The 16,344-nt window shown below is 42.7% G+C and overlaps 1 protein-coding gene across 1 annotated transcript in view; it reads right to left on the bottom strand.

Annotated features, from left to right (window-relative positions):
* Positions 1-16,344, bottom strand: part of Lrrc40 (leucine rich repeat containing 40) — a 34,972-nt gene that overhangs the window by 5,073 nt on the left and 13,555 nt on the right. Inside the window, exons 6-11 of the mRNA XM_051165893.1 lie at positions 14,272-14,414; positions 12,683-12,855; positions 11,101-11,188; positions 10,937-10,982; positions 5,170-5,278; positions 2,664-2,771 (exon numbers count right to left, since the gene is read on the bottom strand). Coding sequence (XP_051021850.1) covers positions 2,664-2,771; positions 5,170-5,278; positions 10,937-10,982; positions 11,101-11,188; positions 12,683-12,855; positions 14,272-14,414 — 667 coding nt within the window. The remainder of the gene's footprint in view (positions 1-2,663; positions 2,772-5,169; positions 5,279-10,936; positions 10,983-11,100; positions 11,189-12,682; positions 12,856-14,271; positions 14,415-16,344) is intronic.

Genomic DNA, 16,344 nt, shown 5'->3' with positions numbered 1-16,344 from the left:
AGCAACAAGCCTTCTGCTGGCCATGGCTCTCACTTTCCTCACAAAACTCCAGAGACTGCTGTGCAACAAAACCAAGAGTTTTAAAAACAACCTGACTGTGATCTGTATCAAGCTTCAATCCGACAGTAAACGGATAGTGAAGTTTAATTTAAAAACTCCCTGGTTATATGTTTAACCTAATTATGACACAAAAGGAAAATTCAGACCTGGGTGGCTACTATACTATTTTGGCAGTGAACTGAATTCACAAAACGCATTGTTAGAAACTGATAAAGCAACATTTTAGACAGCACAATATACTTCATATGTGCAAGCACTTAAAAACATTTTTAATGGATTGGAGAGATGGCTCAGACATTTAGTGTACTGGCTATTTTTCTAAAGGATCCAGTTTTGATTCCCAGTACCCATGTAACTCCTGTTTCAGAAGATCCTCTGCACATGCCAGGAACTCAAGTGAATCACAGTATTACTTTAATCTGACATACTCACTTTTTGCTATTTATTTTTTTAATATTTATTTAATGTATAGAATGCTCTATCTCTATGTACACTTACACACTACATGAGGACATCAGATCCAATTATAATTGATTGTGAGCTTCCATGTGGTTGCTGGGAATTGAACTCAAGATGTCTGGAAGAGCAGCCAGTGCTCTTAACCGCTGATCCAACTCTCCAGCCCCACACCTACTTTTTAGTAAAATGTGTTATGTGAATTATCATTAAATCCAATCGTGGTTAAAGCAAGCTCTGAAGCCAGTTTCTAGGTTTGGCAAGTGCTACCCCTAAGCAGCTTAAGATGAAGAGGAAGGACTAAACATCTCTAACTAATAAGCTTAATCAATAATCAAGATTAGCTATTTTAATTATGTGACTGATATAACCTGCCAAATAAAATTAAGCTATAACAAACTTTTTTAGACCACCACATGAGCAAAGTGAAGATCGTCGCAGCTGGTGCTCAAAATGCAGGCAGAAACTGAGTTTCCATGTGTAACTGACAATCTTTTTAAAAAGTACTGGATATACATGCATCAAGAGTCTCAACACAGTAAATTTTCTGAAAATTTGGCCTAAAAAACAGTATTTTTAAAAATTGCTGTAAGTAACAGCATGTAGCTAAGTTAGATTTTAAAAATATTACTTATGAAATAAGGAAATAAAAAATCAAATAGGTAAATACATATATAGTAAATAAAGTATTCAAGAAACAAATTACACGTAAAATTCCAATAGCTTAAAATAAAACATTGCTAAGTTAACATCTATATCAGTGACTGTATGTAATGTCCTTCCATTTCCTTCAGTACTTTATGAATATTCATTATGAATTATAAGCACAGAGTGGCTTAGAAGCACTCTAACAGCAAGGATATCTGTGCTATCTGTCTTCTTTGGCTTTCTAAGTTGCTTTAAAAAAAAAAAAAAAAAAATCGAGCATCCCTGGTAAGAGAACAGCATCCTGCATAAGAACTCGACTGTGGGGTAAGATAGGAAGCAAACTCTAAGTGAGTGAGTGCAGTGAGGCCAGCAGCATCTCGTGCAGCTCTCCACCCTTAGGCCATCAGCCAGCATGACCAGGGTCTGCCCACACACACCGCGTGCATCTGATAGCAAACCAGCCGTCCTCTTAGCCCTTCCACAAAAGGCAGCAAAGGACAGGTCTCCTTTTGTACTGGGATATCTTGCTCCAAGACCTACGTCCCCAGTGTTCTCTGTGAATAGGACATAGTTTTAAGTTTACCCTTTAACATCTGAAAATCTGGGCCGTTCTATGAAAGCAATTCTATTTTTTTTTTTTTTCCTTCTTGATACATCAGCCTTCAGCACACTATCTGTTCCCTTGTGTTCTGTCTTTGCATACCTGTTTTCTTTAGGTGCCCGTTTATCTACTCAGACATTAAGTATGATGTTGCTGTACTGCACAGGCAAGGAATCTAGGAGCAGCCACAGCAGACACAGCACGTGCAGTGCAGCTGCGTTTCCTCACCAGGGCCTGTCCTGTCTTGCAGGCTGTGTGCAGTGAGACGTCAATCATCCGGTGCAGACAGTTAGCAAACTCTTAAAGTTCAACAACATACTAACCTTCTCATATAACCTAAAGATTTTGCGAATTAATGCCAACAGTGGCATACTGAAGGGAACAAACGACTGGAGTGAGGGGTCCTCTACCTACACTCAGACACTAGTAGCTCAGGGATGTGGCGTGCATTCTATCATTCTAAGTAAGTAAGAACAGTCAGGAAGTCAAGCTTCCCTCACCTGAGCCTGCAAGGGAACCACTCTTCCCCCTGCGGCCTGGGCGTTCTCTCAGGACTCTCTCTGCTGTACTTCATCCCACAAGACTAATAATTAAATGTTCTCAACAGTCCAAACAGATGTAGTCACCCACCTCCCAAGTTTACAGCCTACATGGGGAGTTTTAAGATACTGTACATCCGAGGCCAGCCTGGTCTACAAAGCTAGGCTAGGACAGCCAAGGCTACACAGAGAAACCCTGTCTCGAAAAACAAAAAACAAAACAAAACAAAAAAGATCCTGTACATCGCTCAGAACAGTGGGACCACAGTTTGCAACAACCCTCTAACATTGACAGTTCAGGAAACTAACACTTGCTTTCCAGGATGCAACCTGAAGAGAGCATCATTGGGTAACCCTACCTTTTTGGAATCTCACACAGGTGATTCTTACTGAAGTTGACCGTAGTGATGATAGTGCTTCTTGTGGCATCAAATATGTCATCAGGAATCAGGGTTGCTTGTTTATCACTAGGTAAAAGGTGGTTTAAAAATAAAAACATTCTCAACAATCCAAAAATTTATAATCATAATTCCCCATTTCTAAAAGCCTTTACATATTTTGCCAAAACATTCCAGGTAGCTGATGTTCCGTGAGCTCAGAAGGCTCTTCTCTGCTCATGCTCAGTCACACCAACAGAAACAAAGGCATCCTGAAAACCGGAACCTTAGAGAATGCAAGGTCCATTTCTCTACCTGAGACTGGAACTAAATCTGATTTTAAAACTAAGCTTTCCTCTGAAATCTGGGACACCTGCCCGCCCTGGAGACTGACAGACAACAGGTGCAACGCTGTGCAGGTTCGGTGTAACCACCCACACACCTTCGCACTCCTCTACTGTGTGGCAGGAGACACAGCAGGAGACAGGCTGAACTCACTATTTGTGCTGCCACGCTGATGAGCTTTGTGGCTCATCCTGGCTTTGAGATTAGAATCTGAAGCAGTCTTTAACATTTATGCCACCGCTTTTGCAAATGTAAATACATATAATAATGTTGTATGACTAGAAAAATACAGAATAGGTACAGGGGAGTCACCCTCTCTTAGTGTGGTGTCGTAATTGCCACAAACATTAAATGGTGGCAACAAGAGGTGAGAACACTGTGAATAGAAACCTTCACCCTGAGAGGATCCTATCAACTCAGTTGGATGAGGAGCCGCATGGCAGCTTATTGGTTCTTTAAGGAATAGTTGTCATCTCTCCACCCTAACGCCATATTGGAAGGCGTATGAGCAAAAGCGTTGGCCGCACTGCTCACCCTCACTGCTGCTCCACACGTCACTACAGAGCGCCTGACAAAAACTCCGCCTCTGCAGGGTGATCCAGATTCTTTCACTCATCTGACACACTTCCACAATATATAGGAGCTTTAGTGCCTTCCCTTACTCTGTTCACAAATATTGCCAGTGTTCATGTTATGTGTACCCAGAATGCAGCGCAACTATGAGACATCATCACAGTTCCATTCACAAACTCGAGGTAATCACTTCTCAAACTGCTTGTTAGTTAGTCAAGCTTTTCATTAACCAAATGATAGTTTCTTAAACAGACACACCCTCAACATGAAACTTTCTCTAAATGCTGTTACTAAATTTGAGAACTTAAATACCAAACTATCACTCATATTCTTAAAATAAAATCTTACCATAAAAATGTTAACATCAATTCATTTGTCTCTCTCATATTTTGCAATTGACACTGCTTTCAAGCAAATATTCTTGATAGGGAGGCTAGGCAGGAAGAGAACGACAGGACCTCCGCAGCCACCTGCCTCCCACAGACGGACACTGCCTTTGCAGCAAAGCCCACCTCATTCCCCATGAGGTTAACCCTGTGTCTTTATTAAAAACCACACACAACAAAACGCTGAAGGGATGGCTCAGTGGTTAGGGCACTGACTGCTATCAGAGGACACAGGTTTGATTTCTAGCACCAGCAGGATGCCTCACAGGCTTCTATACCTCCAGTTCCAGATCTCACGTTGCTTTTGGTCTCCTGGGGTACCTGGCATATATGAGGTGCACAGACATACAGGCAGGTAAAGCATGCAGGTAGAATCACAATAAAAAAAAGATTCTATTTATAAAAAAGGGGGGTGCAGAGCATAAGTTCTTTTTTCTCAGTGTGCCACCCCCCACTTAATTCACTGCATTACCATAACACCCTCCTTCCCACACCTCTCCACGGATACTCAAGGGCTCCATCTTCTTCCCACAGCACATCTCCCTGATACTAAAGCACTCTACCTCTCTGACTCAAGGTCTGTTTTGAGCTGGATTTTAAATTGTTCTGTGACCCAAGTAACCTGCAAAGGGGAATCTTTTCCAATGACTCTGTTTTTGTCCTCACTAGCTGTCCTGTCTCTGAAGGACTCTTTCTCAAAACTTTCCCATGGGCCTTGCAGTAGTATGCAGATGGAACGCATACCTGTAGCTAATAGCTTTGCTGTGACTAGTCAGGCACTGCCTGACTCTCCCATGCTATGCAGATGGACAGTGTGTGGCCTGAATGAGAAGAGCCTCCACAGTGTCATGTCTTTGACTGCTGGGGCCAGGATAGTGGAGCTGCTTGGGAAAGACTAAGAGGTATGACCTTGTTGGAAGAGGGAATGCTTCGAGGGTTCAAAAGCCTGCACCATTCCAGTTAGCTCTCCTCCGCTCTCCCTTTCTGCCTGTCTGTCTGTCTGTCTCTTTCTCTCTGCCTCACGCTGCCCTAGCACTATGCTTACTTGCCTGCTGCCAGGCTCTCTGCTGGTTATGGACTCGAACTCTTTGCAACCGTGAGTCTAACTGTGAGCCCCAAATTAAGTGCTCTGTTTTATAAATAGCCTTGGTCATGGCGCTCTGTGACGACGGCAGACGGCATACCTATAGTCCAGCAGCTTTAGAGTGACCATGGCATGGGTATTGACTCTGCATTCACTGGGTAGTGTCATGGCAGTGACAGGAACAGAATCATTTTGAGTAGTTCCATCATCTGGAAAAGAAAAGTTATATCAAGTAAATATTAATATTATACAGCCATCTTTAAACTGTTAACAATATATATAAATATTCATAATTTCTATACAGTACTGATAATGCCCATAGTCATATATTTTAGTCCGAATAACTGAGACCTCGTTTAAGAGATGCATATTAATAGAAAATAAAGTTCTTCAGTATAGTTTCAAGTACTGCCTCCCCATCCCATGCAAAATCATCCCACTGTTGGAAAATTTAGCAATTAGAAAGAATTTTCATAAAATAACTACAGCATCTAACAAAAAAACCTTTCTCTTGTGCAAAATAATATGGCCCAGTGGAAAGACCCTGCTAACATCAGAAAACTACTCAAATGTCTAACAATAATGTACCTATGCTTTTATTTGGGATATAATAAAGCTAATTATTTTCAGTCACTTAAAGCATGGCAGTTTGCATAGCGATGCTTTTGGATACTATTACCACTAAGAAGTTTGATAGCCAAGGCCAAGGCTTTACAGCAGACATTGTTCTCGCACGCACAAACACTCACATGTCCAAACCACCTTACCAACCAGAAACCAGCACTGTCCTCTGACAGCAGCAGCAACAAAACAGAAAGCCTACACTTTTAGAGAAATGGGTTTAAGACTTGAAAATGTCAAAATATAAAAAAGTAAGCTATCAGCTTTCAACAATGGGAGGGGATGGGCCATCCCAGGGTACACTAGTAAGAAAAAGAGGCAGAACAAAACAAATTCAAGAAGACCCCATTTCAAACAACAAAACAACTAAGCCAGGTGGTGCAGGGTTTAATCACCCCCAGAGATGGAAGCCAGCGGCTCCCTGTGGGTTCCAGTCAGCTTGTGCTATACAGTGAGAGCCAGCGTCAACAACAAACAAATCGACAACATAGAAAACACACAACAGACTAGAGCATGACAAGTGCTACTGACCTTTGCCACCTCAGAGACACCTTATGAACACCTGAGGAACATGCTAAATGAGCAGGTGCATTTCTCTTGTGTTATCAGTTACGTGTTAATCAAGATTAAAATGTATGGACATTACTGTGAATCAACAGAATCTACTTCGAGAAAATGGATCAACAATTATGCCCCATGCAAACACAACGTGGATGCTTTACTCATAAAACCAGAACAGAAATAAAAGACAACAAGCAAAACATTAGCATTGATTAAATGCTTTGCTTTTTATAGAACTTCCCTAGCACTTTGGTCATATTCCTTTACAGCTTTAATTTTGTTTGTTTGTTTGTTTTTAAATGTGAATGGATGGTTTTTCCTGAATGCAGTACCCTCACAGTCCAGAAGAGGGTGTCATATTCCCCAGAACTAGAATTTCACATAGTTGTGAGGAACCATGTGAGTGTGTGAGCCCTATCCTCTGAATGAGCGGCCAGTGTTCTCAACTACTGAGCCATCTTTTCAGCCCTTGGTCACACTACTGTAAAAGATACATAATGTATTGTCAAAATTACATAAGGAAGGGCATAATATTAAATCATTAAAAACAAATGTGATAACCATTCTAGTATACCACGTTGAGCACACACTATGAAGCTAAGACGCTCTCCATTTCCAAAAGTGAACTTCAGTCGAGTCAGGGAGCCGCACAGTGCGCGAACACACATTCATGTTCACTGTATGGCTTTGCATTCTGTTTTTTTTTTTTTTTTTTTTTTAAATCGCTGTGCAGGAAAAAATAAATGTTAAAAATTTCAAATAAAAAAGACCTACCAAATGAATACAATGAATAAAATTTCAGAGTAATGGGGACGAGGTACTTTAAGTTTACAAGAAGATGATATAACTTGTTAAAAGTGCAAGTAGTTGACAAAACATGGCTGGAAAACAGAACTCCAGTAAAGCTGGAGAGAAAATAGCTAAAGGTGCTTCCAGCCATTCGCTCGGTCAGACGAGAGAGCAAAGGAAGATGAACCCAGGGAAAGAACAGACTGAAAGGATACGCAGGTGTGATGGACACAGGCTCAAAGAACATCCTCCTGGGAGGGCTGGGAATCTGTGCAACCTGGACGTGCTCAGTAAAGAGGTGGGGCCTGAGAAGGAAGTCAGAAACCAAAGCTTGTTGTCAAAAAGAATTTTCAACAACTTGCCACCTTTGTAAAATTTTACTTGGAAGACTGTGTTATTGTTTGGTTATCCTCTGTTGAAGGAAAAGGAAAAGAAAATGGACAGTTATTTTCTGAGAGACCTACGAAGAAGGGATTTTTTTTTTAATCACCAAAAAGAAAAAAGAACAAGAAAAAGAAGAAACTACACATAAGTCACTAATGCAAAGGCAGAAGAGATCCTATGTCTAGACTTATTATGACACATTTATTCATTTACCTACAAACTATTTGTGGCTATCCTGGAACTCATTAAGTAGGTCAGGCTATGTAGAGACCGCCTGCCTCTGCCTCCCTGCACCCTGGGACCACAGGTGGGCAGCACAGCAGCAGGCTCACCCATGAACCTCTACAATGCCTCTGCACCCTGGGACCACAGGGGGGCAGCACAGCAGCAGGCTCACCCATGAACCTCTACAATGCCTCTGCGCCCTGGGACCACAGGGGGGCAGCACAGCAGCAGGCTCACCCATGAACCATTACAATGCCTCTGCACCCTGGGACCACAGGTGGGCACCACAGCAGCAGGCTCACCATTGAACCACTACAATGCCTCTGCACCCTGGGATCACAGGTGGACACCACAGCAGCAGGCTCACCCCATGAACCTCTATAATACCTATGTACCCTGGGATCACAGGTAGGCACCACAGCAGCAGGCTCACCCCATGAACCACTACAATGCCTCCCTGCACCCTGGGACCACAGGTGGGCAGGACAGCAGCAGGCTCACCCCATGAACCACTACAATGCCACTGCACCCTGGTGTCACAGTATCAGGCACTGACAGTAGAACACAGCAAAGACCTGGCAACACAATGGTGGCCCAAACACTGCTCCTAAGTACAAACCTTCAATGCAACTGAGGACAAAACACAAACTGCACCATTTATTTCCAATTTGTAGGTAGTTCTCTGTGGTTACATTAACAATTCACCATAAACTCAAAGCATTTGTTTTAAATTTATTCTCAATGTTTTAGAGGTGAGGAGCAGAGCCAGGGCTTCATTTATGCATAGCAAGTGCTCATGGACTGCAGCCATTTAACACCCAAGCTCCCTAGGAGGTGGGTCCTTCACAATTCTAGAATGGGCTGGGTGGCTTAGAGGAAAGAAGCTGTCTCCCCACTATGGGAGCATTTGTTTCCTTCCCTTTCTAGCTTTTAGAAGATGCACAATATCCTTGGTTCACAGCCTTTTCCCTCATCTTCAAAACCAGCAATGGTGCCTTGTTTGCATAGTTTGTAATACGAACTTCTTCTGCATCCCAAACCTACTTTTAGGAATTCAGGTTACACTGTGTTCACATAGTTAACCCAGAAACCCTTAAGTCAACTTCCCTCTGTTTGGCTTCTGGCTTATGCCATGCAGTCCACAGTATTTGCCACAGCAGCCCATGGAAAGTGATTTTGAACTTCCATTTAAAACATCCAAAAAGACAGGATTTCACTCTGTAGCCCTGACTGGACTAGAAATCACTGTGTAGACTAAGATGTCCTCGAACTCATAAAGATCAGTCTGCCTGTTCCTCCTGAGTGCTGGAATAAAAGGCGTGCTCAAACTCCCAGTTTTTCTGTTTGTGTAGTTTCTGGAAAGAATAAAGCTGTAAATGTGGCGTCTTTATTCACATATGAATAAAGGCTGTATAACAGAAACATGTGCATGTAATTGGAAGTTCATGTGTTTTTTTGTTTTTGAGATAAGGTCTCAAGTAGTCCAGGTTGGTCTCACACTTATCCATGCAAGGGAGGAGGACTTTCAACTCCTGAGCCTCCTCCGACTTCTATTCCCAAGACACGCATTTGCAGATATGTACCAATATGTCAAGCCTTGCTTCTTAACCTACGAAAACGTGAGGGCTCTGACATGTCTCAGTAGGTAAAAGCTGTGGCACAACCTGGTGAACATTCCAGGAACCCACAGAGAGAGCAGTCCTGAAAGTCACCTTTGACATCGACATAAGAGCTTATCCTTGTACACACAATAGTAATAATTTAAACACTAAGCACCCACGAAAAAACAAACAAAAGAAAACAACCATTGGGGCTGGTTAAGACTGCTCAGCAAGTAAATGTGCTTACCAGCAAGCCTGACTCCCTGAGCTTGATCCCTGGAACTGACATGGCAGAAGGAGATTACTCCTCGCACTGTTCTCTGACCTCCACCCACGTACGTGGCATGCATGTGACCCCCGCAGCAACAGTGAAGTTCTGGGATGGTTTCTTACACAGCGATACTTTTTCCTTCAATCGCTAGTTTATACCAAAATGATGGACATGAAATACAAGCTGAGGTTTATCATACTATCAGTAACACATTAAAAAGTTAATAAGGGGCTGGAGAGATGGCTCAGAGGTTAAGAGCACTGACTGTTCTTCCAGAGGTCATGAGTTCAATTCCCAGTAACCACATGGTGGATCACAACCATCTATAATGAGATCTGATGCCCTCTTCTGGCCTGCAGGTGTACATGCAGGCAGAGCACCATATACATTAAAAAAAAAAAAATCTTAAAAAGAAAAAAACCAAGAAGTTAGTAGTGGTGCACGCCTTTATTCTCAGTACTTGGAAGGCAAGCGCAGGAGGCTCTTTATGAGTTGGAGGTCAGACCTTATCTACATAGCAAATTCCAGGACAGCCTGAACTGCATAACAAAACAAACAAAAAAACCCAAAAAACGTTAAAGACAAACTGACTGCATTGTTCTCATTTTTCCTTTGTGTTCATGCTTTTTGCTCACCAAAACCATGAACGGAGTGGACACACCGAAATCTCACTCACCAGCCAGCACCGAGGAACCCAGAGGCTTTTTTAAAATCCAAGCTTTTTAGAGGAACGCACACTCCTTTTTCAGAGCTAACGTGCTGGATGCGCACTACACTAGTTAGGGGCTGGACAGACTGCTCACTGGTTAGAGCTTGGGCCGCTCTTGCCGAGGGCCTGGATTCAGTCCACAGAGCCCACACAATGGTTCATAAGCAACAGTTCCGGGAGACCCAGCATTCTCTCTGGCCTCTGCAGTCACTGCATGCACATATGCATACACAAACATGCATATGCATACAGGTAGGCAGAGCACCCAAGAAAAGAAAAAAAACTAAGCCTTGTGATGGCAGTCATAACAGGTAGGTATCAACGCAAATCTGAAGGACTGAGACAAAGCATTACAATCATGAACTCAAGAGCTTTTTAAAAAGATCTGTGTTTTGCTTTGTGTGTTTGAGTGTTTTGCCCTCATGTACACATATGCACCGTGTGCATGCCTGGTGGCCTGGTGAGCTGCTCTGTAAGCACTGGGAAACAACGCTGGTCCTGTACAAGAGCAGCAAGTGCTCTTACTTGCTGATGCATCTCCCCAGCCCCTCAAGCACCTTTGCAAGTGACAGCCTGTATTAATATAGAATTAGAACCACACATGCCAGGCACTCTTTCTCTAATAAAAATATCGAAAGAGCATTTAAATTGGTGTCCTGTCGGCACCACCACTCCTCGTATAACCCCTCAAAGGCAGCGGCGGTACCTTGGATCTTGCTTCGCAGGTACTTGAGGACTTCCTGAGTTCCTTTCTGAAAGGGTGGAGACAGAGGCACGTTACCAGCAAGGCACACTTAGAAGTTTTGTGCATCAACATATATATCTGAATTTTAATTTTAAAATAAGGTGCTAAATTCTAATGGTACTTACAGCTATAATTTCTCTTCGAATTGTTCTTAGAGGATTTCCTTCTAGTGCCAGGAATTTCAAGTGAAGGTTTCCCAATAAGCAGGGCAGACTACATAACAGATTGATTTCAGGGAAGCATTACAGTAAGTCTAAGTCAGTCAAAGGCATGACTGTAAAGTAGCAAATGACAGCATGTCACGTACAGCCGCTGAAGCATCTGCTCCAGCTGCCCAGTGCTCACAGGGACTAAGACCACCAGCCGGGAGCAACCTGCAGCCAGCGACAAATCAGACTTCAGCCAATCACAGCACAGCATCTCCAAAAACTAACAAGTTCCAAGCTCTCAGTTTGTAAGATTCTAATTCAGCGGTGCCTCCCAATCTCTGTCTTTTCAGAGTCCTAAGTGATCTCAAACCCATCTAGGAAACTGTTGCCCACCCATTGGAAAATCCCACGGCGTTGCAAGCATGAGGCGGCTGTCTGTCTCCTGACAAGTGGGTCCAGCAGCACCGGGAAGTCTCTTATGAGAAAGTGTGGAGGGCACAGACAGCTAGGAGGCTGGGAACTGCACCCCCGTTCTTCATCCAGATCAAAGGCTCACTTGTGCCCTTGTTGTATAAACCCAGAAGTCCCATGGTAAGATCTGCAGGCTAATCCTTTCCTAACACCATGATCTGTGACCTCCACCGTTCTTTCCTTATCGCTCTGCTCTTTCCAACCCCAACACAGACAGCCACCGGCTGTAGAGACAGCTCATCCCCCTGGGCTATCACCTCCTTCCATCTCTCCCCACTGCCACTGCAGCCACATCACACCGCTATCAACAACCAGGACAGAGAAAGGTTTCTTGGTGACAAGTATCACTAAGCTAAACTGACAGGTCATTTTTAAAGCCCGCCGCTCACAAAACCCTTCCCAAAGCACCACACTCACCCCCACTAACTGGCTGCTTTATGGGCTTGCACTCAGTGTCTTCGTGGTATGTTTGTGGCTCTGACCTAAGAAAAACTATTTGGCCTAAATTCTTAGACTTCCCCACTTGAATGCTATTCAGAGTTTCCAAAGTGATGTGTATGCTGTCTTCTCCTGACATATGGATTACACACCAACTTTCACACGAAATTTGCATCGTGGCTTACAGATCAGCTGGTGGAACTCAGGGGCTGCCTGGTCCTGAGCACGAGTGTGCTCTTAGGTGCACCTGTGCCAGGCAACTAACCTGCTAACTAACTAATCTCGGTCCCGTCTAAGTTCTCCAATCATACATCCTGCAGTGGCCAAGTACTTCAAGTTTCTCTCAACTCTATGATCATTCTCCAAGCCCAATAAGTACTTGCTCTGTCAAGAAACGGACAGTAACTATCTGGAGCTGAAGCCATGCATGAAAAAGATACACAACAGCCCTTAGGAGTTCTGAAATGTGTTCAAACGTCTGCTTCCACTACTGTGTTAACGTGGCTGACAAGGAAAAGAAGTAAGCCTTCTCTGCATATGATATGAGCTCAATATAGAGCTAACAGGTTTTTTAAAGGAATTAGAAAAATTAATTATAATCCAATGCAGAATAAATTCTACTTTACAGCCATTTCGCCTTTAAACATACCTACTAATATCATTGTTGCTTAGGTCAAGCCTCTCCAAGGACTGCAGCAGGGCTATCTCCTCAGGAACAGCCTGCAGCTTGTTGCCCCTGAGGTCCAGCACAAGGATGGCCTGCAGGTGCTGAAGATGCTCTGCTCCTAATGTTTGGATCTGGTTCTCAGCCAGGTGCAGTTCCTATGAAATTAGGGACAAGAAATTCCAGTGGAAACAAGTGTGAGTACTCTTAGTTTTAAATCATTGAATCATAAAGCAAAAACAAAATTGTAATTATCATGATATTTAGATACAACCTATTTTAAAGCTAAAATATGATGGAAGGAAAACACTTTTCTGACAATCTCAAAATAATTACTGTTAAACCTTGCAGAAACAGTTTTACAAAACTAAATCAGAGAAACAATTCATTAATAATATTTACAGAAATAAAAGTATAAATCTAAATGCAATACTAATGAAAAACTAGTTTCAATACAAATGAACCCATTCACAACTGTTTCCATGGTAACAGAATATTATCACCAGTGACCATTATATATACCAACCTCCTAAAAGAACCTAGCATAGTGCTGCTGTTAAATTATCAGTATTGCCTAATAATTGCCTGCTGTTGTTAATTTACCAGTATTGCCTAATAATTTTTATTATTAGGCCTATAATTATCATTACAGCAGTATTTTCTAACCCGCTAGCAATCAATCAAAAAACAGTCACCTATTATATTTTAAAATAGCCTAGTTAGCCTGGGGCAGGGCAGATATTAATACTCTAAACTACTCCCTATAGTGAAGCAGGTACCCCACACCTGCCCCAATCCCATGCCATCTGCTACTAATAAGTTCTATCAAGTTACCTCCCACCCATAATCCCATATACTTGCTAATTATCACCATCTGGGCCAAGTCTCCATCCACACCAGCCATGTGCTTCCATGGCTACCTAACCCATGATGGCGGCCTTCTTCTCCTCTCTTCTTCGGTCTCCCTTCTTCTTCCCCAAGATTCTCTCTGTCTCCCCAAGCCCAGGAACCTTAGTCACTCCTAGCTCATTTGCCTGCCCAGGTGTGACAGCTTTTTATTAATTAGTATCAAAATACATCAGTCCAACCTCCAACACTATAGTGGATGGAATTCCCCACTGCCACGGTTCTATTTAAAAGAAACTTGCCTGACACCAAAAAGAACGAAAGCACAGCCAAGCTAGAAGGAGGCGGCGCCAATGTTACACCTAAAGCCCAAGGGTTAGTTCTGCGTATGCGACTGCGCAGGTCACCCAGGGAGGTGGCAAACTAAGGAAGGAGGCCCACGCCCTCTGGGTCCCACTCGCCCAGCAGAGCACAGCGCCTCACAACATGACCCTTCTGTAGGCACAAATTGCTCACCACACGAAGTACACAAAACCTACTTCTGAAAATGATTAGTTCTTTTCACTGCCAACAAAACATCAGTACTCTCAGAAGCGGACTGAAGTTTTAAAAGATATTAACAGAGAAAAAAACCATCCATAGATGATGCCCAAAAGATTAGCTACTTTTTAAAAACCTCAATTTATCAGTTTTGGAAAACATAGAGTGATGTATTAACCAAGTTGTACCTTTAGTAGCTTACAAGAAAAAAAATCAGGGAGAACACGTAATTTATTCCTCCGCAAATAAAGCAATTCCAGTGACTCCATGCTGCCCACATCAGAAGGCACTGTCTCCAGGAGATTGTCATCACAATCCAAATGCTTTAATTCTACAATACAAATTCAGAGACAATAAAAAAGAAATAAACACAGAATAATTTATTACATAATTAAATACAGAAAAACATAAAATCATAATAAATATCACAAGAAAGACTTCTGAATATATTCCTATGGATGTGACAATCAAAAGTAGGTAAACATCCTTCAACCCAATAAATAAAAAATTGGTTTTTACATGTAATTAAAGAGAAATAGTAATGTGGCAATCAATATTGAACAGTGCAGGCCACCTTTGAAATGCAGTTAAAAACACAGTTTTCAGCACCCTGCTGAGCTGTTCTGGAGGATAAGCTGGGTGAAGCGCACTGCTTCCAATCCCCGCTCTGTAAAGGAGCAACTGCAACTGAAGGTGCCTCAGAGTGCCTGCGTATTTGCTGAGTGAGGGACTGTGATGACGTGGCACACACCTACTTGTATTTTCACGCACGCTTTCGATTTCTATGTACTCCTCCCTGTTATCTCATCCATCCATTTTGCTTCTCCCTTTTGTCTCCTTTTCTGTGGTGAACTTTATGTGTGATGTGCATGTCGCATATGGGTGCATATGCTTGCGATGTGAAGAGCAGATGTTGCTATTTGGTGTCTTCTGTCTTTTCCACCTTGCTTTCTGAGACGGTCCCTTAATGACCCAGGACCTCAGTGATTAGGCCAGTGAATCCCAGTACTCCTGTCACTACCTCCCTTGGACTGAGATTCTACATGTGCGTCAGGGATCCAAACGCAGACCTGCAGCCTTGTACACAACCATTTTACCAACGGAGCCATCTCTCTAGCTCCCACATGCTGTCCCTGATGCCTAAGCTAATCTGCCCAACAAGATTGAACACTGTACTTGAAGCATGGCTTCACTTTCAGGGTCTTTACTCTCCTGGATAGTTCTCCTTTGTTTGTTTGTTTGTTTGTTTGTTTTGGAGAGAGGGTGTCCTACCCTCTGTGAGGCTCAAGCTGGCCTCGGATCTGGGTCGCCAAACCTCTTGCTTCACACTCCTCAGTGCAGAGACTGCAGAGGCACAGCACCACTTTGCCTGGTGTGTGTCCTTCTTTTCTGGAAAAATAAAACTGTTTGGGTACAGGTGTTCTCTAAAGACTGAACAAGCACTTTTCTCCTTCAACCAGAGTCTTCCATTCTAAGACTAAAAACATTTTTCAAAAATTCATCCTCAACCCTCCAAAGAACTGGAATAAATAGAACGAAAGCTGCACTGACACGCCGCCTACAGTTTCTTTGCTTTTAATATATGAAGAAGCTAACCACTTAAAAAAAATAGAGTAATGCTATTTTTAACTTCTAAAAAAAGTAGATTAAAAAAAAAAGTTTATTGTGTATGTGTGTGTGTGTGTGTGTGTGTGTGTGTGTGTGTGTGTTTTGCCTGCTCCAACAGCTTATGTATTACTTGACTAGAATAGTGGGAGAGGGTGAAATGATCACTCAAATCTATAAAATTCTATAAACAAAAGTTCATGGCAGGGGCTGGATAGATAGACAGCTAAGAAACTAAGAGCACTGGGCCTCTTTCAGAGAACCCAGGTTCAGTTCCCAGCACCCACATAATGACCTGTGACACAAAACCACCCATCATTGCAGTTCCAAGGGATCTCTTCTGACCTCTGCAAATGTGATGCAAATACAATGCATGCAGGCAAAACACCCACACATAAAAAATAAATAAAGCCTAAAAAAAAAGTTCTTGTAAAGTCGAGGTGGAGTCAGGAGCACTGGCTGAGGAATAAAGCAGGGGGGAGAGGAGAAGTGGAGATACAAACTCAGCTCTAAACTTTATTTCTAATCCCAAAATTATCAAGTTTTGAAACAGGGGAAAATAACAATCACTGTGGCATTTACCTCACTGCACCACTGGGAGTCATACAACGGCAAACAAAAGACACAGCATTCCACTCACACACCATCACGTAAAT

The sequence above is a fragment of the Acomys russatus genome, chromosome 23 (assembly GCF_903995435.1).
Source record: "Acomys russatus chromosome 23, mAcoRus1.1, whole genome shotgun sequence".
Taxonomy (NCBI): Eukaryota; Metazoa; Chordata; class Mammalia; order Rodentia; family Muridae; genus Acomys; species Acomys russatus.
This window is presented reverse-complemented; position numbering and strand designations above follow the sequence as displayed.